Source organism: Lichenostomus cassidix, chromosome 12 (assembly GCF_008360975.1).
Source record: "Lichenostomus cassidix isolate B80296 chromosome 12, HeHo_3.0, whole genome shotgun sequence".
Taxonomy (NCBI): Eukaryota; Metazoa; Chordata; class Aves; order Passeriformes; family Meliphagidae; genus Lichenostomus; species Lichenostomus cassidix.
Genome location: NC_139493.1, coordinates 18,487,673 through 18,512,940, shown reverse-complemented (window position 1 = coordinate 18,512,940; position 25,268 = coordinate 18,487,673). Strand labels below are relative to the sequence as shown.

Sequence of the window (25,268 nt, the reverse complement as noted above, 5' to 3'; positions counted from 1 at the left end):
ACCTTTTCTTTCCTGTCTGATCAATATCCTAGGATTCAGTGGCCTGCTTAATTCAGGCTACCAGGAACAGAAAGCCTTTGGTCCAGCCAGACTGAGTGCTCAAACCTCTGCTCTTGGCTGGAAGGTTACCATGGATGACCAAAAATATATATCCAGACCTGAAAAGGAATAATCATGGAGCCACCCCAAATACATTGATTTCAGAGAAAATTCAAGCCAAGCTGGCCTGGATGACTGTACTGGCTCAGAGATAACTGGGCTGCTCTTGTGCACAACTACTTATGGGACAAGTTTAACTCTCACTCTTTGCCATAAAACAGTTTCATTTCACAATTTTATAATCCGAAACTATGAGGATGGAATTTACCTAATCCTTGGTACAAAGAACAGAATAAAAAATGTGCTCTGTCAATATATTTCATTAGTAAAGCTTATTTTTATTAGCATCTTGATTTACCAAGTAACCCAAAGGAGAGTACCTGTTAAACAGCACTTTGTTTTGCAGATAAACCAGATAGCAGTTAAAACACAAATAATTCCAGACTCTTGAGACACAAACTGGTTATGTGTATTAAGATAGATGTGAGGCAATACAGTCACACACATACATGTGTATATGTACACACGTAGCAGGATGTTCCCAGTTCTAAAATCGTCTCTCAGCAGCACAGGACCTTGCAAGGGTGAAAAACCATAGCCCTGAGCCTTGGCCTGTGCTTATGGAAACAAACCACACCCAGCTCAGACCTGAAAATGAAAAGCCAGCAAGGCAAGCCAGCTGCACTTCCTGGAAGGCTGACTGGCAACTGCACCTGTTTATTTCTGTGTCATTAACTGTAAAAGGAACACGCAAAACCAGGAAAACACAGCACGAAAAGCTGTAATTCCAGCAAGGATGTGGACCAATCCTGGCATGTGCAGGTCCTTTGCCCAGGCAGCGATTAATGGCTCATCAGCACCACCAGAGCCGCTACCCCTTGTCTGCCCGCACACCATGGTTTACGTGGGTCGGACCGCGACCCGCACAGCTCCGCGGACACGGGGAGCTGCCGCCGCTCCGGGTGCGCCCCGGGCAGTGCACAGCCCTGCTCGGTGCTGCTGCCGCTGTCGCTGCTGCCGCAGCCCGGCCGCGGGCGGTACCGGGGGCGGTACCAGGAGCGGTACCGGGGGCGGGCCGGGGGCGGGCCCGGCGCGGAGCGGGGCGGTACCGGGGCGGTACCGGGGCGGTACCGGGGGCAGTGCCGGCGCGGTGCCGGGCGGCGGGCGCTGCGCAGACCGGCTGCCCTCGGCCGCGGGCGGAGGCTGGAGCGCGCCCCGCCATGCCCGGAGTGGCCGCGCTGGGCGCCGGCCCCGACCCCGAGGAGAGCTACGACTTCCTCTTCAAGCTGGTGCTGATCGGGGACGCCAGCGTGGGCAAGACCTGCCTGGTGCAGCGCTTCAAGACCGGGGCCTTCGCCGAGCGCCAGGGCAGCACCATCGGCGTGGACTTCACCATGAAGAGCCTGGAGATCCAGGGCAAGCGGGTGAAGGTGAGCGGCGCGGCCCCGCGGCGGGCGGCGGCTCCGGGCCCGGCGGGGCGGGCAGCAGCAGCGGGGCTCGCTCCGGCCCGGCCCGGCGCTCCCAGCCGCGCTCACAGCGAGGGCCGGCGGGCGCGGTGCCCCGCGGTGCCCCGGGCGCGCAGAACGGACTGCCCGGAGCCGCCTCCCCTCCCCAAACAGCTCCCGCGGGCCGGGAGGCACCGAGCGCATCCATCGCCGCTCCGGCTGCAGCAGCTGCGTAGCCGCAAGGCGGGCCGGTTCCGCGGAAAGCCCCGTTACAAACCCGCGCTCGGGGACGCGCTCAGCCTGCCTTGGAGCAGCAGCACCGCTCTTTCCTCGGGCTTCTGGCCGTGGGCTGTTTACAAGCCAGAAGAAAGCTCAGCTGGCCTGTCGTGTTTCCAGAAAGGGATGTGGAACTGTGGCAGATTGAGAGAAGGTTCTTAAATTAGGCATGTTATTATCTTAAGACACTGTTTACAGGGTGTCATAGGAAGTGCAGTTTTTATAGTTCTTCTTTATGGAACCAATTGGTTCTAAATTTGACATCTGCTTTTCTTATACTGGAGAAAATCAGCTGGTTGTTAGGGTTAGAAAGAGTCTAGGACACGTACCCAGTGGATCTACCCTCAGATTTTCAGTGGCACAGATTCCCTGCAGCTGTGCTCACCCTCTGAGCACAGAAGCACAAGTAAACAGTGGGGAGAAAATGTTTAAAGCATCTACGGTTTATAGGGGACTGCTGGGATCAATCCCTTCACCAGCCCCTCCAGAACGGGGTCGTACAACTGTCCTTACTCCAGTGAGACTAAAAAGGATTTAATTCAGTCACTGCCTGGAGAAAGATGATGGAATTGTAAAGCTTTTGGTGACACACAAATACAGTAATTGCAGTTAAGTTTTGGCCTTTGTTTACCAAAGTAGGTGTCAAAGTCCTTTGTTGTTTTTTTCCTTATAAATTAACTTTGGTGAGCAGAATATTGAGGTGAGAAAGTTGCAGAAAATAGAAGAAATGAAGGCTCACATTTTTTAGGAAAAGAGAGGGATTAGCAGTTCCACACGTACCAGCAGTGTTTATTTTCTTGGTAGTATCACACCTTTTCCTATCGCGTCTGGCTGGGGCTGAGGTACTGAAAAGGCAACTCAGGTTTTGTGTTTGAGCTGTCAGTACCTCTTCCACACTTTCTGGCAAGTGAGGAGTAGGGTTTCTCCTTTAAGGTTAAAACCTGCCTGCGTTTAAATGCGGGGCACATAGAAAGTGACAAATGTGTCTGTTCCTGGTGCCAGGGGTCCCAGCCAGGGACTTCAGGAGCAGGGGAGGAGTACCCCAGGAAATGAGCCAAACTTCCTAGGTGTGCTTTTTCATATTGTTGATACTTAATACCTGAGTATTCTTAGATCAGTAGCCAGTCTGTAACAAAACCTGTGTGTTATTTCTAAGTATTTTACAAAAAAACAAGAAAATGCAAGGTCTTGAAACTTTCTTTTACTTTCTCTCTTTCTTTTTCTTGTTCTGTACTCCCACTTGGAAAAAAAATTAGGAATGCACATATGGAAGAAGAGTATTTTAAGCATTATTTTAGGGAAATTAATCCAACATTGTTGCTGATTTACCTTACCGATACTTTTGCCAGCTGCTGAGTCAGGGACACAGCTTTAATATGAAAACATTTCCTTGGAGGGTTTTTTTTGTTTGGTCTGTTAAGGCGTGGGGTGTGTGTGAAGTTTAAATCAGACTTTTCCAGTTGGCTTGAGATTTCAGAGCAGTCCATCTAATCTGGGTTAGGTTTGCTCAGCATGCTCTTGGAAACAGAAACTAAGGAAGCATTTTCTTACACTTTTGTGAGCAGGTAGAGTGTGTGTACTGCAGACTGTACAAATATGCCTTTGGTGTAGGGGACAGGGGCTCCAGGAGGAGCAGCTCAGCCCCCTGAGCAGGTCACATCCTCCCCGGTAGGAAACAAGCCCCAGCATGTGACAGAGGCACTGTGGTTCTCAGTCACATGAGACACCCTCGTTTGAAAGAGTTTTACATAAACCGAGGATTGGGGAGCCTCAAATCAAGAGATGTTTAAAATGATATTTGTTTCACTGTACAGAATGATCCTTACAAAAGTAGGCCAGGTAATTGTCTGCTGCTTTGATTTCATTCGGGGCTTATTGCTACTCAAGACAGTATTGTTTTCTATTTAGCAAATGATGCAGGAATGAGAAAAATCCCTGTTTTAATCATGTTTTAGAGGCTCATCTTTAGAAGTTGCTTTAAAACAAAAAAAGAACCAAGGAGTTCTTGAACATACTTGTTCCACATCCCCAGTGGCCTAAACTTTATTTTCAGTTTGGCTAAGGGTAGTATTGCAACCCAACAACACTTATTTTGAGATTGAAACAAACAATTTAAGGTTAAATGTGTTAGTGCCCCTTTCTGCTTCAAACTTCAGATGTTCCCATTACAGTTACATAATGTTTCTGAAACACTTTGAACCCAAGGATTTTAGGTCTCACTTTCTTTTGATGTGGTTTTTTGGATAAGGGAAAAGATGCACGTTGTAATACTGAAGGTTAAGGTTCTGCAAATAACTTTTTTTTATTATTTATGAAACATGAGGCTTTCTTTGCAGCTTAAAGCTGTATTCTTTCAAGTGTCTCATGAGGTATTCCATACACTGCTGCTTCATCAGCTACTGAAGCTGACTGAACTTAATATAGAAAGAGATAATAGTGCTTGAGCAAGGAGCTATTCATGGACAGTCCTGATAACTGAAGCTTTCTCTTTAGAAATAAAGCAGTTTACTGGCTCAAAAGGTTGCCCAAAATGTGCTCCCCCTGACTTACAGAGGTTTGCCACGTGCAGGAAGGAAGAGTGTGTAATCTTGGCTGTGCCACCCAGACACTGGTTGTGTTCCAGATCTGCAGGTGGAGTGGCATATATTGTCCCGTGGGATATCCAAGGCCTCAGGGCCTGGCTGCTGTGAGCCATGGGCTCTTGGAGCTGCTGGAGCTACAAGGCTGCAGCCATAGAGCCAGGCAGGTCTGACACCCTGCAGTCCAACAGAACCTCACAGTACCTGTGGTGACCACCTGGGTTTTCATCACAAAAGCAAATTCTGGCCAGCATATATCCAGAATTTCCCCATCAGCTTTATGAAATATCTGCAATCTATCTTTATTTAAACAAGATGTTCTAGTACATGCTGTTTAACTGGTTGAAATTGTGGCATACTTGTCTAAGACATCCTTCTTAGCTGGCTAAATCCTAGAGTACAGACTGTAGTTCCCAAAAGTTGGTCTTGTTAATCACTCAAAAAGTGTTTAAAAGTGGTGTTAATCACTTAATGCATAGTGATTAAAGTCCTATTGATAAAATAATTACTTGTTCTTTGAGTGATAGAAAAAATCTGGCAAACAGAACAAAAATGTTTTATAACTGTTATGTCACTGTAAGAAAAGATATTTATAAAATGCTGGAACCAGGATTTTACATAATGATAGGCAAGGACATTCCTAAGTCCAAGTCCATAAATCATGGTTAGTAATAACAAAAGTCGTTTTCTTTTGATGAATTACCTCCTGTAATCTGATTGTCTTTAATGTCTACTTTATGCTGTCATTTCATAGTGTTTTGCATAAACTGAATATTTTTTCCTCTCTGCCACAGCTTTTCTCTTTCAGTATAACTTTCAGAAAGTAGCAGGAGAGAAGAACAGTTGAAAACACATTCCTTTTATAACAAATACTTCTTTATGTACCATTGCACTTCTTAATTTACAAGCTTTTTGAGCCCATATGTTATCAAGATTATTGGCTTTTATTCAGGCCTCATGGCTGTAAACTGTATTCCTTTCAGAATGGCCCAAAATGTAATGTGTCATGATCTGGCCAAATTGCAAGGAATACAAAGTTGTCACTTAGTTAACTGTCTTGTCTCCTGACTGGGGATTTAATAACATTGCTACACAAATACAAGCAGAGCTGTTGGAAGCAATATTATTTGATATGCAGAGGAAACTGTAGCTCTCTGTCACCTGCTTTGACACTCACAAAACTGGAGCAAATGGGAATACTGCATTTCCAACAAAAGAGGATTCCTCATTCCCTGAAAGTTGTGTAGGGAAATATTTGAATGGAGCAGTTTATCCTGACTGTTTTGTGTATGAATATCACTTTAAATTGAACAACACTGCCACAGAGATGTTGCTTTTGGCAAAAACTGTGTGGATTAAGTTGCAAGGCTGTTTCAATAAATGTTTTTAGGAGCAAGTGTTGTGATTTGCCAGCCTACAGGAATGTATATTATTGTTTGCTATTTGAGATGACAGGATTCAGACACAGTTGGTTAAGATTCATTTAGCACAGTCTTTAGGTCCAGTATTTCACTACTGGGAAATTTTATGGAAGTTGTTATATTGCTGCAAAAGTGACATTTCTGTTTTTGTAAAGGTAGGTATCAGCTGTAGGATGTACTTAGTCATTATTTATGCTGCTCCACAAGCAAAAGTAAACCTGAACTCCCATGATACTTCAGAAGAATCAGGAAAGTACTTAATAAATTATGTAGGAAGTAAGGGAGGGAGAAATTATTTAGTGTGTCTTGAGGCCATCTGTTAAGCATTAACTTTTGATAAACAATATGTTTATCAATGCAAGAAGAAGCTACAGTGACCCATTTGATAATGATAATTTACTGTGCTCTTTGGTCAACCTGTCACTCACCATCTTCAACATTCTATCTGTTTCTGTAGTTCAAAATCTGCTTTGTCTAAGCCTGAGCAGTGATCACAGAATGATCTTCCAGAGAGCTGCCATGAATTTGACCACCTTCTGTTTCTCTCCTTACATCCAGCTGAAACACTCCTTGTCTCAGTTTTTTTTGGTGTCTCTCACTGTCCTTCATGTGGCACCATGAAGAGTGTGGCTGTGTGCCTGTGATAACCTCCTTGGAGGAGCTGGGCAGCAGCAAACAGGTTCCTGCAGCCCCTCTCCCATGCTGGCTGTGCCTGTTCCCCCCAGCCACCTCTCATGGATGTGCACTGCGGTTCCCTGACCATCCTGATGGGCATCCATGCACTTGCTGTGGTTCTACAATGTCTTTCTTGTACAAGAGGCCCAACACTGGATGCAGTATTTGAGCTGGAATGCAGTAAGTGCCGAATGAAGGGGAATGATCACCTGTCTTGATCTCCTGGCCTCTCTGCTGTGAGTCCGGCTGGGGATGCTGCCAGGACACCCTGCTGGCTCCTGCTCAGTTTTGCTGTCTGCAGGGACCCCAGGGCCTTCCCAGCACAGCTCCCAGCCATTCCCACCGGACCCTGCATCCTTGGAGGGGAGACTCCCTGGGGCTTCCTTCCCAACAGCAAAAGATAAAATAGCAAACATAAAAAGATGTTCAAGACTTGGTCTAATGTACTTATGGGGATTAGGTGAAGTCATGAAAAATCTTACAGGAGATAACAGCTGGTTTTAGCACTGTGCTTTTCAGTAGCAGTCAGTGCTAACGACTGCTGTCCAAATAACCAACTTTTGTAAGTAAATGGGTATTCGGTAGTGAAGCAATTAGAACAAGAAAGGTGGCTTCTTGTCTCTGTTCACTTTGGCTGTTCTGTCATATTCCTTCTGAACAATGAGTTATTCTCTGTTCTTTCTCCTGGCCTCATTTGTTACTAGCAGTGGTGCCCCTGAAGGCCTGCCACCAATCTCTGATTTCATAGGTGTTTTTAATTAGTAGTCTCAAATGAGCTCAGCACAATTCTCCACCAATCCTAACTTCTCTCTATCATTCTTACACCAAAAGAGTTGCCAGAGTAATTACAAAATCAGAAACTGCTTTAAAAGGTTACTGAGTGACAGATGTAGCTACCATCATGTGATTTACAAAGCTGAAGCACTTAAATCAAGGAAATAAATAATTAAGAACTTTGTGTCATTGACAACATATGTGATACGCTTATACCAATACAAAAGAATATATGATCATGTCTATTTTAGCAACCTGTGGCTAGTATGGTTCTTTTGGTATTTGATTTTGACATTTAACTTATACCGAGGGACTTTGAAATGCAAAATACTATGTTTTTTTCCAATGAATTTTCAATTGTTATTTCTTGACAAGGGTTACATACTTGTAAATACAGCCTTAAAAGACCATTTAAAACTTCTACTATGAGGTGGTTTAATATAGCTGGTTTAATTTATAGTTGTGATTGGTATTTTTATATAGTTGTTATGGTTCTTTTTCAGTAATTTCAGTAAATTCTGCAAAATTTCTCTGTACATATGCTGGAGAAAATAGAGTTTACTTAGGATCCAAACTGGTATTTTTGTAATTACTTAAATTATATTTTTAACCATGTATCAGACTGATAAATGTTATACAGAAATACTTTTCTTAGAATTTTCTAGAGATGCTGTCAAGCAAACTAGCCATATTTTTCCTTTAGAAATACAACTTGCTTTAAATTAAGTAATCTGATTTATAATACTTGTATGCTCTGTGTGTGTGTGTGTGTAGTGTGTATTCTTAATGAGTTAACATCAGACATTATTCAAATTACAAACAATGTGACACTACAAGGTTTTCAAGCTTCCAGATTGTGTAGAGGGAGTTGTTCTCAGCCCTCTGGAGTCCCCCTGCACACTGAGCAGGCAGCAGGGCAGACTGAGGGGTGCTGCTGGAGCTCCCACGTGTGCAGGTCTGCCAGAGGAGACTGCAGAGTACTCCTCGCTCCTTCAGGTGGGGTTATGGGATCAGTTCACACCCACCTTCGGCAGCAACTTAAACCCAAGGGGAATGAATGTTCCTGATGGCTGCAAGACACCTCTGTCATTGCTCTAAAGGATCATCAGCCCTTCCTCCTGCAGTCTGCACGCTTTCAGTACCACTGGCTGTACTTAGTAATTAGTGTAATTAGTGCTCAGTCTTCAGACAAAAGGAAAAGCCCATTCATTTCTCGGTTTCATCAGTGGCTTCAGCCCTGTGATGAAGCAGATCAGCAGGTGCTGGTTTCAGAGCAGGGACAGGGCAGGGCTGTGCAGCTGGGGTGGGATGTGCTCGCTGACAGTATTGCCATAGCTTGGGTTCCACAAGTCATTGAACCTCGACTTTATTAGACTGACTTTGCTTGAGACAGGGAGCACTCCCCTGCCTCCTGCTGCCCCCAGATGTGCTGGGAACAAAGACAAACATGGGCCAGTTGCTGTGTATGTCTGCAAAGACAGTACCTGATACATAGGGTCTGATACATACTGCAGCCTCAGCGATGAAAGCAAAACCACCGCAAACTGAAGATCATGTAAAAAGCTAAAAGGTTTGGAGTCCTTACATAAGAGGAGTAGGGGAACACGAAATTCCAGTGCCTGTGCTTACCTGGAGGATGTGTGCTGGGAGGAAGAGTCCTGTTTGAGCTCCTGAGAAGGTCAGACCTGTGCTCTGTGCTGTTCCCAGCAGGTCACTGGGGGCTTCAGCAATTTTGTACATTTAATCCTGTGAACACAGACACAAATGTTTGAGTAAAACACGTGGGGAAGTGCTCTGAGATCTTGCTGATGACATTTTGAGGCGATTCTGTCACTTGTGAAAGGCTGTAGAAATTGGGAAGGACCACAGAAAGGCAAATGTTGTACTCATTTTCAGAAAGGACAATAAATTCAGGGAACTACAGGCTGGTCAGACTCATTGTCCCTAGGAAAATCATGGAGCAATTCTTTCTGGAAGTAGTAAGTTTTGACCCCGCTTTGAGCAGCCACTTGGCTTTGCCACCTCCCAAAATCTGTCCTAACCTCAGTGATTCTGTGGAATGTATTGATACAGAGGTTCTCAAAATCCCCTTGCTCAGTCACTCTGCACTTTTGTTTACACCACATGAAAAGTGTAAGCAGCAACTATCTTCTTTTTTAATTAAGAAAATTTCTAATTTGTTTGTATGCACAGAATCCCTCAGGCCCTTCTCAAGAGCTGAGTAATCATCATTAACCTCTTCTTGCACTTGACCTAATCAAGTGTTGAGATTTAAAACTATGTACCGAACACAAAGGTCTAATGGGAAACTTGAGTACAGGGATCCTCCATAAATCTGCTCCAAACTTCCTTTTCTCTACTAATTGCTAATGACTGCTCTGAATCATTACCTGTTCCATTAATAATTGCTTTGTGGTTTTCTGAGTCCATTACAGTCCCTTCCCCTTCCCTGAGAAAACTCTTACCAGAACTGAGAAGTACTTTTGCATTGGATTGATTCCTTTTAAGCTGTGCATATATCATTTGGGATCTAAATGCTTGCTTAGCACAGGAAATGAGATCTTATCAGCACAGCCTTTTCCAAAGTGAAATCTGCTGCTCAAAAATGCAGCAGAGTCAGAAGATACAAACAGAACACTAATGTACAAAAGAAATAAAAGGAAAATTGATCTTACATTATTTGGTATAAAATACTACTGGCACATATTAAGTTGTTGACAGCACTTTAAAATAAGGGGGTTCAGAGAGAGGGGAAACAATAAATAAAAGGTCCACACTATGGGAGGATTAAAATCCCCACTAGTATTTGCTTATGTCCTGACTCAGTTATAAGGAATGGAACAAAAAGACAAGCAGTGGTCTCTCATTTATCATTTAGGGATAGAGAAGTGAAAGTGCAACAGAATATAAATTTATAAGAGGAAATTCTTTAGTTTCATTGTGACTATATACTGAAGCCAAGAGTTTTGAAAGATTCAAAAAGGATTAGAGATTTGTATGGAGAACAAGAACATCCATAGCTACTTTAGATTAAAAGTTTCTGGAATATAAGCCATCATGTTCCAGGACATTAGACAACCTATAAAACAAGAGGATTTACAAAGAAATTCCCTATGAGCAGGGTATTGTGTTTGTCTACTCTGAATTATTTGGTTTCTTCCTCTGGAACATCTAGTACTGGGAACTCAAACTCTGATACCAAACTCATAATTCTTATGCTGCTGGATTTAGACAAAAGTATGTAAACCAAGCATTTCTTCTTCCTGCCCAGATGTAATGTCTGTTTTACCATCCAGGAAGGGACAGGTGATAGGACTAACTAGATCCTTGATTGACTTTACTGAAACCTAGGATCACTGGCATTTTGTTTATACTCTCTTTTGTCTATTCTTTGAATTATCTCATATCTCCTTCTAAAACAGCATTAGTGCTTTCAGATTATGTGACCACATCCTGCTCGATTTCTTCCTTCCCCAGTAGCAGAACTGGCAAAACCACATCAGTGCTGGAGACAGTGTGGAAGCCAAAACCCCGCTGTAGTTTCAGTGCCACACCAGGTGACCTTGGCTGCAGGCTGACGTCTTGTTCTGCTGGCTCTGCTGGAGAGGGTGACAAAGGGGTAGGGCTGGGCATACAAGAGAGAATTTCAAAATCTGCCACAGAAGGAGCTCACCTGCAGGAACCCAGTGTCCCAACTGATGCAGACACAAACTTTCAGCAGCCAAGTTCTCAGCATAGATTGCATATATATATATGTTTATATCAAGGTTCTCAAGCATACATTCTCATCCTTAGATGATGAACCATAGGCTAAATAAACACAGTGCTAGAATGTATTGCATATAGAGGAGATTTGGATCAAGACTCTTGGATCAGGAGAGCTGCTGCTGTGTCTCACTGTGCTGTGCTTGCTGCAGCTGCAGATCTGGGACACGGCGGGGCAGGAGAGGTTCCGGACCATCACCCAGAGCTATTACCGCAGCGCCAACGGAGCCATCCTGGCCTACGACATCAGCAAGAGAGGCTCCTTCCTGTCCATCCCTCGCTGGATCGAGGACGTGAGGAAGTACGCCGGTTCCAACATCGTGCAGTTACTGATTGGTGAGTTCCAAATGGCACTGCTTGTTTCATGTGGCAGAAGTTTTATTCGTGGTTGAAGTTAAGATGTATGTAATAGACCCGATTGGAAATGTTACCAAAAGTGCTGATTCTTCGAAGCAGAAATGTTTTGCTTTGATTGACTTTTGTTAAGAAGCAGACAGCTTTGAATGTCCTTTGCATCTCACTTGGTGGAGAACTGGGATGTCCAGGATTTCCAGGTTCTGAGGTACAGCTGCTGTGGAGCTATTTCAAGATAAAGATCTTTAGGTTTCCAGGGCTCAGGGATGCTCCATATCAAGCTGATGTGTTTTGGTGAATGGGAACAGACACATACTTCAGCAGTCAGGGAATTTTGGAAGGACTTCGGGACAATCAGGGTTTGTCAGTTCTCTGCTAGAAGTTCTGCTTCCCAGCCCAAATGTTTTGGACTCTGATGTGGCTTTTGGGGCCTTGTAGACCTCCTAATACAACAGCACTACCATTCTAGATTTCCTTAGGAACCAGCAAACAGCTACTGTTTTCACAGAATGGTTTTAACTTTCATTTCTAGCCCAGTTCCTTCTCTGAGGGTCTACAGCCACCACTCTTGAGTTACTTTTTCTGTTCTCTGTGGGTAATACAGAATTACAGGTTGGAAAGTGCTTGGGAGATTATCCAGTCCAACCTCCTGCTCAGAACAAAGCCAGGCTGGTCAGGGCCTTTTCAGTCACATTTTGAAAATCTACAGAATGGAAATTCTGCAGCTTCCTTGGGCAACCTGAGAACCTCCTGCCAAACACTTCCTGTGACATAAGCAGCCATTATAAATTGCTCTGTTGTTTCCTTTTCTTCCAGGGAACAAGTCTGACCTAAGTGACCTTAGAGAGGTTCAGCTGGAGGAAGCCCAGAGCCTGGCTGAACGCTATGACAATATCATCTGTGCCATAGAGACCTCTGCGAAAGACTCCAGCAACGTGGAGGAGGCTTTTGTGAAGATGGCTACAGAGCTCATGATGAGGCATGGAGGGCCCATGTTCAGTGAGAAGAATACTGACAGCATCAAGCTTGACAGCAAAGACGTTGTAGAAGGCTGGGGGTGTGGTTGCTGATAAGAGCTAGGTGATATCCCTAACTTTACTGGAATTTAGATGGTGCTTCACCCTAATGCTGAGTAGCATGGTAGCCATATTCTCCTCCTCCTCCTGTGAAACCAGCAATTTTGTAGAAGTTAGACACAATCCTGTTTGCTTTGGTGTCTTATTTTTAAAAAGGGACTTTTGAGAGGTAGTCCTAAAAGTCAAACCCTCTGAGAAACTTACTCAACATTTGTCCCCACCATTTTATTTTCTGTAACCTTCATACAAGTTACAAAAATGGAGGAAATTACTCTGAACTTGGTACTTTGGAGTGGGAAGACATTAGGTTGGGGAAGAGACTGATGCAGACCCAAAGGTCTAAGCATTTAGCCACGGGACTGGTGGTAAAGGAGGTCACTTTTGGAATAGGCAATCTTGACAGTGTCTTTTCAAATCCTCAGCACTCCACTAGTGACCAGAAAGTGACAGTGTCTTTGATAAAGGTATTTCAAGGGTCTTAATAGCCAGGATTTTGCTTACAGGACCAAATAGCAGTCACCTGTCCTAGGGCATATGGATTGCTAGTTACTAATTGAACAGGCCCAGGTGGGGGAGCTTCTCTCAGGTTTTGTTAGAATTTGAAGTTAGTATTTTAACAGAAAGCAAAACCAGCCTGAGCACTATCACATGATTTGCTGTCAAGCAGGATTGGACCAGGGTAGTGATTTAATACAGCCTTGAGGAGAGGGAAGATGCATTTCATCTGCTATTGTTTGCACAGTGATAACTCCTTTTTCCAAGTGGAAGTATCACTGAGTTTTTGCCCTCAGGTCTCACCATTTCATTCCACAGCTCAAGACCTGCACCACTGGAAACAGGAACTGGAGAAACCTTGAACTGACTGTAGCCAAGATCTCTTGCCATGTGCCTAAAGGTCATGTATACAAGGTTCATTCTGGTCATACATTTGATGTTCTGTTACCAGAGTGCATAAGTGGCATAAGTGGATTTGATTTTTTATTGGTTTTGTTTTTTAAACCATGTCTTCTAATACCACATGGGTATATAGTATATAATGGGAAAGAGGACCTCAGAATAGCTGAAGACTGCACGCATTGCAGCTTCTTGGTTGTAAGAAGCCAGTGTCTTTTTGAGTGATTCCCTCCTAGCCTTGTACCCTAGTGTTTCCCTCTCCCTATCACAAGTTACCAGTTGCTTTTCATTTCTTGAAAACATGCAGCAGGAAAAATCTTTCACAGTTGATCAAAAGTCTGTATTAAGTAAAACAGATTTCATAATCCAACTCCATCCAGTTTTTTCAGATGCAGCTCTCTAGTGTATGTTGTAGATACAGCTGAGGTACTGATGGCTGCAGTCCTCTGGATTTACACTCTCAGGCACCTTCCAAAAATGGATTTTTGCAAAGGGAGAAGGAGTAGCATATTTTTAACTCTGCAGATAACGCAAAGATGTTCAGGGATGGCAAGTGATCTTTGCAATCCTGATAATTTGAAGGAGCTTATTTTCAAAAAGCACCCATTTAAAGTGAAGTCACTTGTCTCTTTGAAAAATCTAGATCAAAAAGGACTTGAATTGTTTTGCTACTAGGGCTGCACCAGTTTAGTCATCCAACATATCCAGTGTCATGAAAATTAGGAAGATTTAGGAAAGGGCTAATGGACACTAATTTTAATACTGTTCATCTTCCTGTAGAAAATATTAAAACCATTCTCTGCTCTTTCTGGTTTTTTAAACTGTGAGGTAGATAATTGAGGACTAATGTATGCTTTGTAGCCTGTTTGCTTCTATCTAAGGGGTTAGTTTTCAAATTTTATAGCTGTAAGAATGAAAAAGCCTTAAAATTTTCAACTAGTATAGTTTTCACAAATCTAATATTTTCTATTGAAGGGCAGGCTGAGCTGCAGTACTTGGTAGTGGTTTTGGATAGTTTTCCAGGATATTCCCAGCTCTCCCACATCCAAAGATAGCAGGCAATAAATGTCCAGCTAGACACTGAAAATGAGAATTGTCCCAACTCTAGAGTTGTTGGTGTATTCCCTATATTCTACTCTCAGGAGAAACTGTGAAGACAGTCCAAGCTAAAACTCAGTCCTGGTGACTGCTTTTCCTCCTGGTGAGATGGTCCTTAAGGTACAGAATATTTGCAAGCATTTGACTTTATATCATGACACATTATAGTTTACATCTGTAGGTCATAGGCCTGCAGTTCTGCTTGAATGTGGACCCCAGAAAAGCTCAGCCTCCCACTGTTTGCAGATTAGTGCCAAATTATTTAATGCTGATAAAAATTCACATGCATTTAAGAACAGTATTGCTACTTCTCAGACTGAAATCCATAGTTTACATAGTAACTCATCTTAAAACTGGAACAAGAAGCAAAATGAACATAAATCCTGCTTCCAGTGCAGTCAGTGAATGATTGTGTTTTTACAGTAGATGAAGAACTGAGGAATTATTGATCGGTTTTCTTAGTTTTGAGGTTTGTTTAGTAAATAAGTAGAATTAGACCAGGCAGTACACTTTTCATTACAATTTGCCTGGATATCTCTCTTAAACTAGGCTTGAAGGGTGAGGCTCTGTCTGCAGGTCAGTCAGTTTCAGTCAGAAAATGTGCAATACAGCAGCAGTGATTTGTTTGCTGTACTTTAAATGAAGACACCAATTCCAATTAGTTTTCATTTTGCTGCAGAAAACTAAAACTATGGCTTTAAATCAGTTTTGTCTTTTAACTCTTGGCTCTTCTGTATTGTAACAAGTGCAATACAAGTTTGCATGCCCTCCTAACTGAACAAAGGGAACAAAGAAATAGCCTGAAGACCTGGTTTAGTTTTCAGGTTAGCAGCAGATGTGAATGATGGTGCTTGGGCTATCAGTAGTTGAAGTTTATTTTGATTACCAAACTCTTCCTTTGTTCACTGGCAGGAGCACAGTACTCACTAGGCTGAGAGCTTCTTGACCAGAAATAAACAGCAAATGTTGAGCTTTTCACTGCCCTGCTGGAGACTTTATTAAACCTGTGACTCACACACAGCTATGGAATTCAAGCATTAGGAAGATTGTTGGTTTAACTCCATTAATCCTATTGAAACCAAAAGGATACCTGGGTGAAGAGAAAACGTAGCAATAAACCTGTGATTTATGGGTAAAAAACCTGAGTTTCAACTCCTAGGGTGTAAATGGGCACTGATGTCCATCAAGTGAATAATTCAGTAGTGCTTGTTCAGAGTTCACAGCACAAACATTTGCCAAGAAACCTGTTTACTGGCAGCTGAACATTAACAAGACTATGGTGCAGTAATTGCTTTTAAGCAGATCCCCTTGGCTGACCGTGTATTTGCATTAGCATTTATTATTTATTTTTGGCAGTACCAAAGTGTGCAAAAATATTACAAAAGCACAGAAAGGGACATTGATCTCTGCCTTGTAACACTTGGGAGTATTTGCAGGGGCAAATACTGAAATGAAATAATCAGCAGAAGGTGGTTCCCAGGAGCATGGCCTTTATAACCCTTTGTATTGATTTTGCTTTAAGCTGATTTTGTCTCTAGTTTCCCATCCAGTCCATCATCACAGAAGGAACTAGTAGAAATATTTATAATTATGTAAATATAAAACCAAATAAATGTCAGCCCAGAAACCTGCTAACATCTGCTTTGCAAAGCAAAATTTGAGAGAAATGAGAATACTTAAGAACAGAGAAGTCCTGATGATTTTCTTAACTCTCACTGTACTGGAAAGCAGTTTTTCAGTGGCAAAACTCTAAAACTAAATGAAGGACAGCTAATACCACTAATGCTTTCCTATTATCTAATACTGACAGATTTCCAAGAACTTCACCAAAAGTAGAGCTCTTGCTCATTGTCTTCCTTTGCCTTTAAGATTCTGTTGAAGAGTAGAGCTAATGATCACAAGCAATATACCTGCATTAGTGCACTTACACCATAGCTCCTTTACATAACATTAAAACCTTCCCTTGTTTTGCCCCAGGATATATTGGCCCACCTCTGCTAGGGTCATAGTCCCTGCAAGTTGAGCATTTAAATATCCTGTGCTATCTCACACCAATCCTGAGGAAACTGGGAGGTAATATAATCATTAGTTCCTCTTCGTGGGATTCTTTTACTCAATTGCATATAATCAAAGTCTCCTTAAATGAATTATGTTATTGCATAAATAGAGATTGCTTATCCTGTCCTGCTTCCAAAACATTGGTATATTAACAGACCTCTGAAGTTTACCCTATTATTTTGGGTAAACAGTGTGCTGGAGGAAAATTAAGTGAGAACAATACATGTTTTGTGAACCTGAAAAATAAAATTACTCCATTCTGGTACCTTCCAGTCATGGATAGTGCTCAGTTTAACCCCTGTTAGGCATTTCACAGGATGTGTGTAGTCCTTGGTAGAACTGAAAGGAATCTCAAAATTTGGGCTAATCACCCACAGCACTTAATTATCCTTTCTCAAATAATAGAAGGTTGCTTTATCAACTAAAAGGCATTCTAGATTTACAAATATGGCAATAAAAGATGCCATTTGTTAATGTAGATTTTATTACAGTTGCACAAACTATAGTGACTTCAGAGTCACAGAGCAGAGTCCTTTGTAATGGGCTGTTCTCAGGTTTTACAGTTCTTTTCCATGCTGCAGGAAGTGATTCAGAGATTTGGGAAATGCTCTCTCAGTTTTATTTTTATAGTATTTTCAGTTTTATTATTGTAGTGTTTGTAGTAGTGCTGATCATCCCACTGAGACTTCAGTTAGAGAAGCAGCCTCCTTGGTATCTTAGTTTTTGCTGGCTACTGACTTGGGTTATAAGCAGCAGAAATTCTGATGGAAGCATTTACTTGCATACTGTAGAAAAAACCCAGATATTCCATAACTAGATGTTCTGGCTTCCACCACAAGTTTAGTCCTCTCTATCTTTTTTTGTCATTTCAGTTTAGTGTACTTGGAAAAGAGCAGGGTTGCAAAATCTAAATAAACTGACCAACCCAAATGTACATTTGCTGTCCATGGAATTGTTGCCAGAGGTCAGATAAAAACAGCCAGGTTACTCTCCTACACTGATTACTATGAGTAATTTAATCATTTTTTAGGATGACTGAAATACGTTAAAATGCACTTTAAAAATAATCCTTTGAAGCATAAATGTTGCATTTTTTTTCAATGTGTCTTTTTTAACAAGGGTTTCTATTCCTTTGAATGCTGATAAAGGCAGTTACCTGTATTACATAAGTACCTTTAGGCATCACTGAAGGCAGACTGTCATCAGTCATCTTGTTTTTCCATGTGAGTCAGTGGCCAGTGGAAAACAAGGGAACAGGAGAACTTCCCAAGAATGGGAAAAGCAAAGCCTGAGTCAGGCTTTGTCTGTTTAGTCCAATTAAATGTGTTAGGTTTAATGAATGCAGACTAGGTTCAGAGAAGATGCTTTCCTTCCCAAAGGTGAAGTAATGCACTACTCAGGTAGTTATGGGTTTTCCTCTTCGATTTTTGAACAACAAAAATTTGACTACTTTCTATAGCAAAGAAGGGTGGACTGCTAAAAACTAGTTAACTGTATGGTACCAGCAGAGTTTAACATTTGGAGAGCTATTAAAATGGCTTACAGTTGTTTTTAGAACCTATTCCTTCCATTGTGAGGTTAAAAGTTTGTCTCTCTCCTCCAGGACACCATTTGAAAACCTTTATAAACCCATGATCATGCCTTAATAAAGATTTATTGAAGCTTTCTTTATCATTAAAAAGTCACTTTTCATGTTTCATTTGCAGGATATTTTAAGCCCTCCATTGATTTATTTCCAACTTTATTACCCAGCCAAACTGCTGACACTCATTTGACTTTCTTTCAGCCTCAAATTCATCAGAATCACAAGGATTAACCTTCTATCACGAAGCACTGCAGGGCCCCCAGACAGACTATAAGCACCAGGTTTTTGCACATGTATATGATGAATCTCTGCTGCCATGGCAGTGACTTAGTCTCTGTGATTTGTACATATAATGCAGTGTACTCTGAAATGCAGCTTCGCCATCCTCCATGCAGGCAGTGTAGGTCAGGGTGAGGCATTAGGGAGGTGCAGCAGCTTCACAAAGCTGCTTCTGTTGGGGGCCCTTCTGTCTAAGGCGTACAGAGCCCATTAAAATCTGCTGTCACCTCTAAATTACCACAACTCAACTATTTGCTTTTCCTTTAGTCATAACATTAACAAAAAATCCTCCATTTTCTAGACTAGAATAGTAAGAACTGCAGTCACATGTTTTAACCTTTCATAAGAACATATGAAGCATATACTACTCTGTAGGAGCTTAAACCCCAGTTTCCCCCTTAAACTCAGACATCTTAAAGTACACACTATTCAGATGTCATAGCTAGATAAAGAAGATCCACATTTCTGTAAATTTTAGCTTAAAGTACTTTACATATGAACAAAATTGTGGCAAGTTAGCAGTTACAACTTCTAATTGTTCAGTCAATTAAAAAAATCAATCAATAAACAAACCCCTTGTGACACAAAGATTATCTTTTCCAGATAAAAGCAGAGGAAAGCAATGAATGGAAGATTGCATTTCCTTAGAAATTCTCTTTTTAAGGTCCCTGACCAACACAATCTATGCATTTCCAGAAGCCAGGCTCCTTCAGTACTTGCTAAGTGCCAGCCTTTGCTCTGCACTGTGAAGATCAACACTCTTTTTTTCTGCAATAAATTCTGCGAGCAATATAGATTCATAGGAAGATGTGAGGGAGTGATTTTGGGTACCTAAACTATCATACCTGAAAACAAAGGTATGAAAGATTGTCCTTTGGACACGGCATGCAAACTTGTCTTGAAAACTTGACGGCATTTTTTAAAAGTGAGCCAAGAGCTGAATTTCCAGAGACATTAAAGCTGCAGACAGATGCCTCCCAGTGTCTTCAAAAGCATCTCGGTACCATTGCTAATTAAGCACAAAACTTGTATGGAAGTGGTTTTGCACTAAAGGGAAAAAGTTACCAGAGGAAAAAAAAAAATCATTAATGTGAAAGGCAGAGCATCCTGATTAGTCTGCATTTTTCATGTTCATTTCCTATTTCAATGCTGTGCATAAGATATTTCCCTTTATAAATGATATTAAAATGAAGTGTGAAAAGTAGTTTGATACTTGACAAAATAAATGCTTTCTTAAGAGAGTGATAATATTGATGAAGACATTAAGTTTGCTAATAGGGTTTGGTGGTGTAGCATCAGGGATTCCCCATAGAGCTGTGTTGGAATGGAGTGACACACACAAACCATTCCCAAAACAGGAAGCCAGTGGGGGAGGCCAGACCCTGTCCTGCCTGCCAGACATAAAATAGATACAGGCATTCACTGAGCAGAAGGTGAATTTAGTTCTTTGTAACTGTTTTTAGAGATTCCTATTTTATAAGTCTGTAAGGAGAGATGATTTCTGATAGTCAGATGTGCTCTGTGCTGTCAACCAGCTTTTCCCTCTTCTGTGCCTCACTCGCTGAGATCTGACAGGTAAAAACCCCACAACTCCAGAGAGCAGGGAGCATTCCAGCCAGTCTGGCTCACACACACCTGTTGGGGAGAAGGTAAAAATCTCTAATTCATATTGAATTCATTCACTGCATTCCAAAATTATTTGAGGGGTTTGGATGATAACAGTGTTCAAATGGTTCTGCATTTTCTAGGACAAATCTGTTGCTTTTCAAGGTTTCTTCGAGAGATGCAGGCTGTACATTTCTAATCATCAGTAACTATTTTGCTTTTAAACTTTCTTATCACAATACTGACTAAATGATTTGGAATATGAGGAGACAAGGGAGCAAGCTTGCATACTACGGTAATTTTTTATACTTTACCTTCATCTATTTATGAATTTATTATGAAAAGTATTTTTAAACATGAAATCTGCTTTTGTTGTGAATTCTAGCAAAGTAGTGGATACATTGTACTGTGTATCATTTAAAAGGTTTAATTAAAGTAAACATTTGGCAATTAATATCTTCTGTTGTTATTTTATGCATGTACCTTGCTGTGGTATATGATCAGAAACAAAATGGAGTTTTAAGAAATTCTGTATCCTGTCCTACAGTGATGTATGGTCTACTCTTACACAAAATATGACCTAGTGTATTCTTAATTAAACAAACGGTGCTGAACTAACTTTCTCTTATCCTTCCAACTGTGCATCACCTCCAGAAATGCATGCACTTTAAACTGTTTCCAGTTAGTAAAGTCTCCAGCAGAGCTGTCTGGAAGATTAAGAATGAAAACCGAAATGCTCATTGTTGGAGAATTGCAAATAACTTTTTCAGTGCTTGCAATTAAGTGTAAACAATGTAGTAATAACTGTACCTCCCCAAGGGAACATTTAGATCCTGGATTTTATTGAAGTGCTGTAAATTAAACAAAGCAACACCCCTTTCTTTTTGCTTGGCTCTTTAATTCAAACGTCAGCAGATGAGTGTGATCCGCAGGAGCCAAATATTGAATTACTTGGTTCTGCATTGTCTGCTCCTTCAATAACAGCCTCAGGTATCAAAAGAGCAAGGAGGAGTTGTCAATGCAATGGCCAGGCTCTAAGGCTGGTTCCTCAGAGTGCTGGGTGGAGCTGAATTTGTTAGTTAATTCTCTTGTAATGACACATCTTCGCTGCTGAACCCTTGTGGCTGTAACTACCCTGTCACTGGTGTGCAGTGCTGGACAGAACTGGTGTGAGAGGGAAGCAGTGTAGGTGTCATGATTAACATTTACCTGCTCTTGGTAGGGACTGACCTTTATTTTCCATGTGTTCTGCACATTTATACTAGAGTTTCCAAATCTGTGGGGGGGGGGAAACAACTTTTCCCTATGAATTTTTTTGGTAAGTTGTGCATTCCAAGACTGTGATACAAGAAAAAATGTAATACTTTATACAAATCTGGGTTTCATTTATGCAAATACCACCATTATTTTAATACAGTCCTACACTGTTAACATGGCCCTCAGTTGCCAGCCATGCCACTGATGAGGCAGTGCTGTCACCTTGTGTGACCCTGGGAACCTGCCTGTCCTGCTGTGATGAGCTCTGTGTCTGCAGAGCAGAAGGGACACACACCTGTGTCAGCAGAGCTGATGGTTCCATGAGCTCACCTTCCAGAGCACACAGCCCTCACTGAGGAGGGAGCACCATGGTGTGGCCAGATCCCCCCAGAGCACCCCTGAAAATGTGAACCATTTGCAATGAACCAGTCAGCACAGGTTTTGTGGAGGGGAAAAAACACACAGAACAAAACCAACCCCCTGCTCTGATCTCTGCTGCCTGACTGTGTGTATGACAAATTAAATCCATATGAGTAACAGGTCTCTGTACCTTGAATTTATTGTGGAAAACAACCCTGACAACTTTTAGTGGCTTATTTTAAGTGCATGTGATGAACACTTGAAAGTGACTTCTTATTTCTAGGGACTCTCCCTTGAATTCTGTAGGAATGTGGAACAGTTTAGATACAGGAGTAGATCTACACCACTACAACCATTTTTCATTTGCTGTCAGTGCAATGAACTGATTTTTCATTATGTAGTTTGCACCTGCAAAAAATACCTGTATTCTTTCTTAGTTAAGTTCACTGAATATTTTTTTCTCCCCATCTATGGGCAGGAGGTTAGCTGCTAAACCAGCAGAAAGCATGTTCCCAGATACACTTCCATAAAAGATGACACCAGTCCCAAGTCTTGTTGAAAATCTACTTATTCTGAGATTCTGACTTATACAGCAGGTGCTGCTTCTGCTTCAGAAAGAAGCCAATAGATAGAAAACTGTGCAAGCCTTGCTGGGTGCTAAACTGTAAGGCATGTTTATCACAATCCTAGATTCCAATACTGGATCCTGAGCTTGGCCCAGAAGAATGCAAGGAAGAGAACTTTTCATTAAGACCAGCTGAGTCCCAGATGGCCTGAATTAGACAAAGTAAACCAATCTTTACACGAAGAAAATGCACCTGTGCTATTTTGATTTATTTTATTCATTTGTTTTATTCACAGAAGTGACCACAGAAACACTCTTTCCTGAAACTTTAAATACACAGCCTGTTTCTGTCAACGTTAAAAACAGGATTTATTTCATCACCCAAGAATTCATCCTCGTCTAGACAAAAGATTTTAATACAGACTGTGTGAGATATACTGTGACACCATACAACTGTTAGTACCCGTTTCTGTTCAAGTTACACAGCATACCAGCACACCACTGACTTTCAAACTCCTGTCATCACAGCTTCTCCCCTTTATACTAATGGAAAGAGATTTCCACCTCTTTTGACAGCTGCCCTCCGCTTGTAGTGTTATGCAGCTCGCTATTTCGACCTTCCTTTAATTCCTTCATCTGCTATTTTTTCCGAATTTTGGTTTTTTGAGGGTCTGCGAAGCCCATATTGCCACTTACCAAGCCGGAGTTCAGTCAATCGAGCTGCAGAATCTGGAATACCCTGAGGCTTGGAGAACTGCATGGAGTGGTTTTACATTGTACTACCCATGAGACAGAGAAAAAAAGAAAAGCGAAAAGAAGGGGGGAGGGGGAAAAAGGAAAAAGGGCGAATAAAAAAAATTAAATAAAGAAAAAGGCGGGAAAGAGAAAACGACGAAAAGAAAAAATAAAAAAAGGGGGGAAGGGGAAAAAGGGGGAAAGAGAAAACGGGGAAAATGAGAAAAAATTAACAAGGAAAAATAAAAAGGGAGAAAAGAGGCAAAAGCGAGGGGGAAGGGAGAAAACGAGGAAGAAGAGAAAAAGGGGAAAGGAGTGGGGAAAGGAGAAAAAAAAAAAAAAAGTGGAAAAAAGAGGGGGAAAAGGAAGCAGGAGAAGCTCTCGATGCTCGGACCTTTCGCGCCACGCCCTGCCGCGCTGAGGGAGCGCCGAGATGGCGGGGGGAGCGCGGGGTGAGCCTCAGGGGCTGGAGAGACCATCCCTCAGCGCTCACCGACCATCGCTCTCCGCTCACCCCTCACCGCAACCGGGCGGGCCCTGAGGGCTGAGGCGACCATCCCTCACCGCTCATCGCAACCGGGCGGTCCCGGCCCCTCAGAGCTGAGGCGATCACTCCTCACCGCTCACCCCTCACCGACCGTCCCTCATCCCTCACCGCTCACCTCTCACCCCTTACTGATTCCCACTCACCCCTCACTGCACACCCTCACTGATCACCCCTCACCGCTCATCCTCACCGCCCCCGGGCTCTCTCAGCCTCTCAGGGCAGCTCCAGCCCTTCGCTTCCCAAACAAACAATTCTTACCAAGCACTTCATGGAAAGAAGTAAACTACTACAAAACACTGCAACAGATTATCGTGAATTATGCATGCCTTTAAGGCAAGCTGCCTGGATATGACCTTTAACTAAAAAACCCTACAATTTCAAAAGATCATTCCGTAACAAGTAGTGTCAATAGGTGGATAGACTGATTTTATAAACGTAAAAGTTACCACCGAATAGATTCTTCCTTTCCTTACGTTTAAGAGTATTCAGGTTTTGACACAATTATTTTAAATGCTAGTTCAGAATTTTTTTTATATCAAGGAGGAGATCTCTGAAAATTCATGGTTTTTAAAAGTTAAGTATCCTACATTCCTCTAACTGAAAAATGCCTCTAAAGAAAAACATCTGATACTGAAGACAATACATGACTCTCGTTTGGACTCTACATTTTGGCTTAGAAAAATAATTACAGGATATACCTCTGAAGGTCGGTTTTGAGCTTTGGGTTTGTTTTTTTTTTTAATAGAACAAGAGGTATCAAGAATAAAACTACTACTCAAAAAGTCCTACTTAGAGGGACCTTCAGCAAGATCCTCAGAAGTATTTTTAAAACTGATTTCAGTGACCTCCTCTGTATTCTGTCATTTAGGTGTTTCAACAGGACATTATACACTTGAAAAAAGTATTGTAACATCCAATAGCTCACCCATGTTATGACTGAAATACACTGAAGAGAATGTGGGAAATGCTCTTTCAAAGAGACAAATGTCAAAACGAGAATAAATAAAGGTTAAGTGAAAATCCAGGAAAGAAGAGAGTCAAGGAAAGGAGAGCAAGACAGGGTCTTAGTATTTTCCTTACACAATATAATATTAATCAATCTCTCTCTTGGCTGGATAATTGCAAAGAACATTATACTAAATTCAGTTTTACTTAAGACCTGTGAAAAATCCACCTTTCCAGTACCACAGATTGAGATTTCTTCTAAGAATGTCCACATCTTAGCTTGTTACTAATGAAGTATCACTACATTTCATTTTAAAGTACAGCAGGAAATGTTAGAGTGTTAGAAATTACCATGAGGCACTATTTTATGATACTTCTTTTCAATGGTAACTCACTGTACTCCTTCAAATCCCTCCTTTATTTTTCAGGATATGTCTCCAGCATCTTTGCCAACCTCACTGGTTTACCACAGGTGTCTACCAAACTAACACTTCTCTTGTGCTTTTTTAGCAACACCTGTATATATTAATCTTTTTTTTGTCCACCACCAAGGGCAACAGCTGCCTGGTTTTTGTTTTGTGTGATCCAGATCTAGTGGCACCCCAGTGCACTCCTGGGGTTCAGTCACACTTTCATACAAAAAAATCACATCAGAGACAAATCCAGCAGAATCACCAGGCAACATTCACACCCCTGCAAAGCAGACACAGCCTAAATGGTCTGGGAGGGATAGAGACTAAAATCCTGTCTTCCTTTTCTATAAACACATTTTATGTTAATGTTTCCATGAGGAATGAAATTTAAGAGGTATATATACAGCTCCTCCATGAACCTTTTGAAGTGTTTGTGCATATTGTAGTGAAAAAAAGGAGAAAC

At 41.8% G+C, this 25,268-nt stretch overlaps 1 protein-coding gene across 1 annotated transcript; it reads left to right on the top strand.

Moving 5' to 3' along the window:
* Window positions 1–1,227: 1,227 nt before the first annotated feature.
* Window positions 1,228–17,191, top strand: RAB43 (RAB43, member RAS oncogene family). The gene is made up of 3 exons (XM_085073094.1): window positions 1,228–1,529; window positions 11,187–11,370; window positions 12,205–17,191. Exons 1-3 carry the CDS (start codon window positions 1,320–1,322, stop codon window positions 12,456–12,458), a joined length of 648 nt encoding a protein of 215 aa, XP_084929220.1. The 5' UTR covers window positions 1,228–1,319; the 3' UTR covers window positions 12,459–17,191.
* Window positions 17,192–25,268: the final 8,077 nt, after the last annotated feature.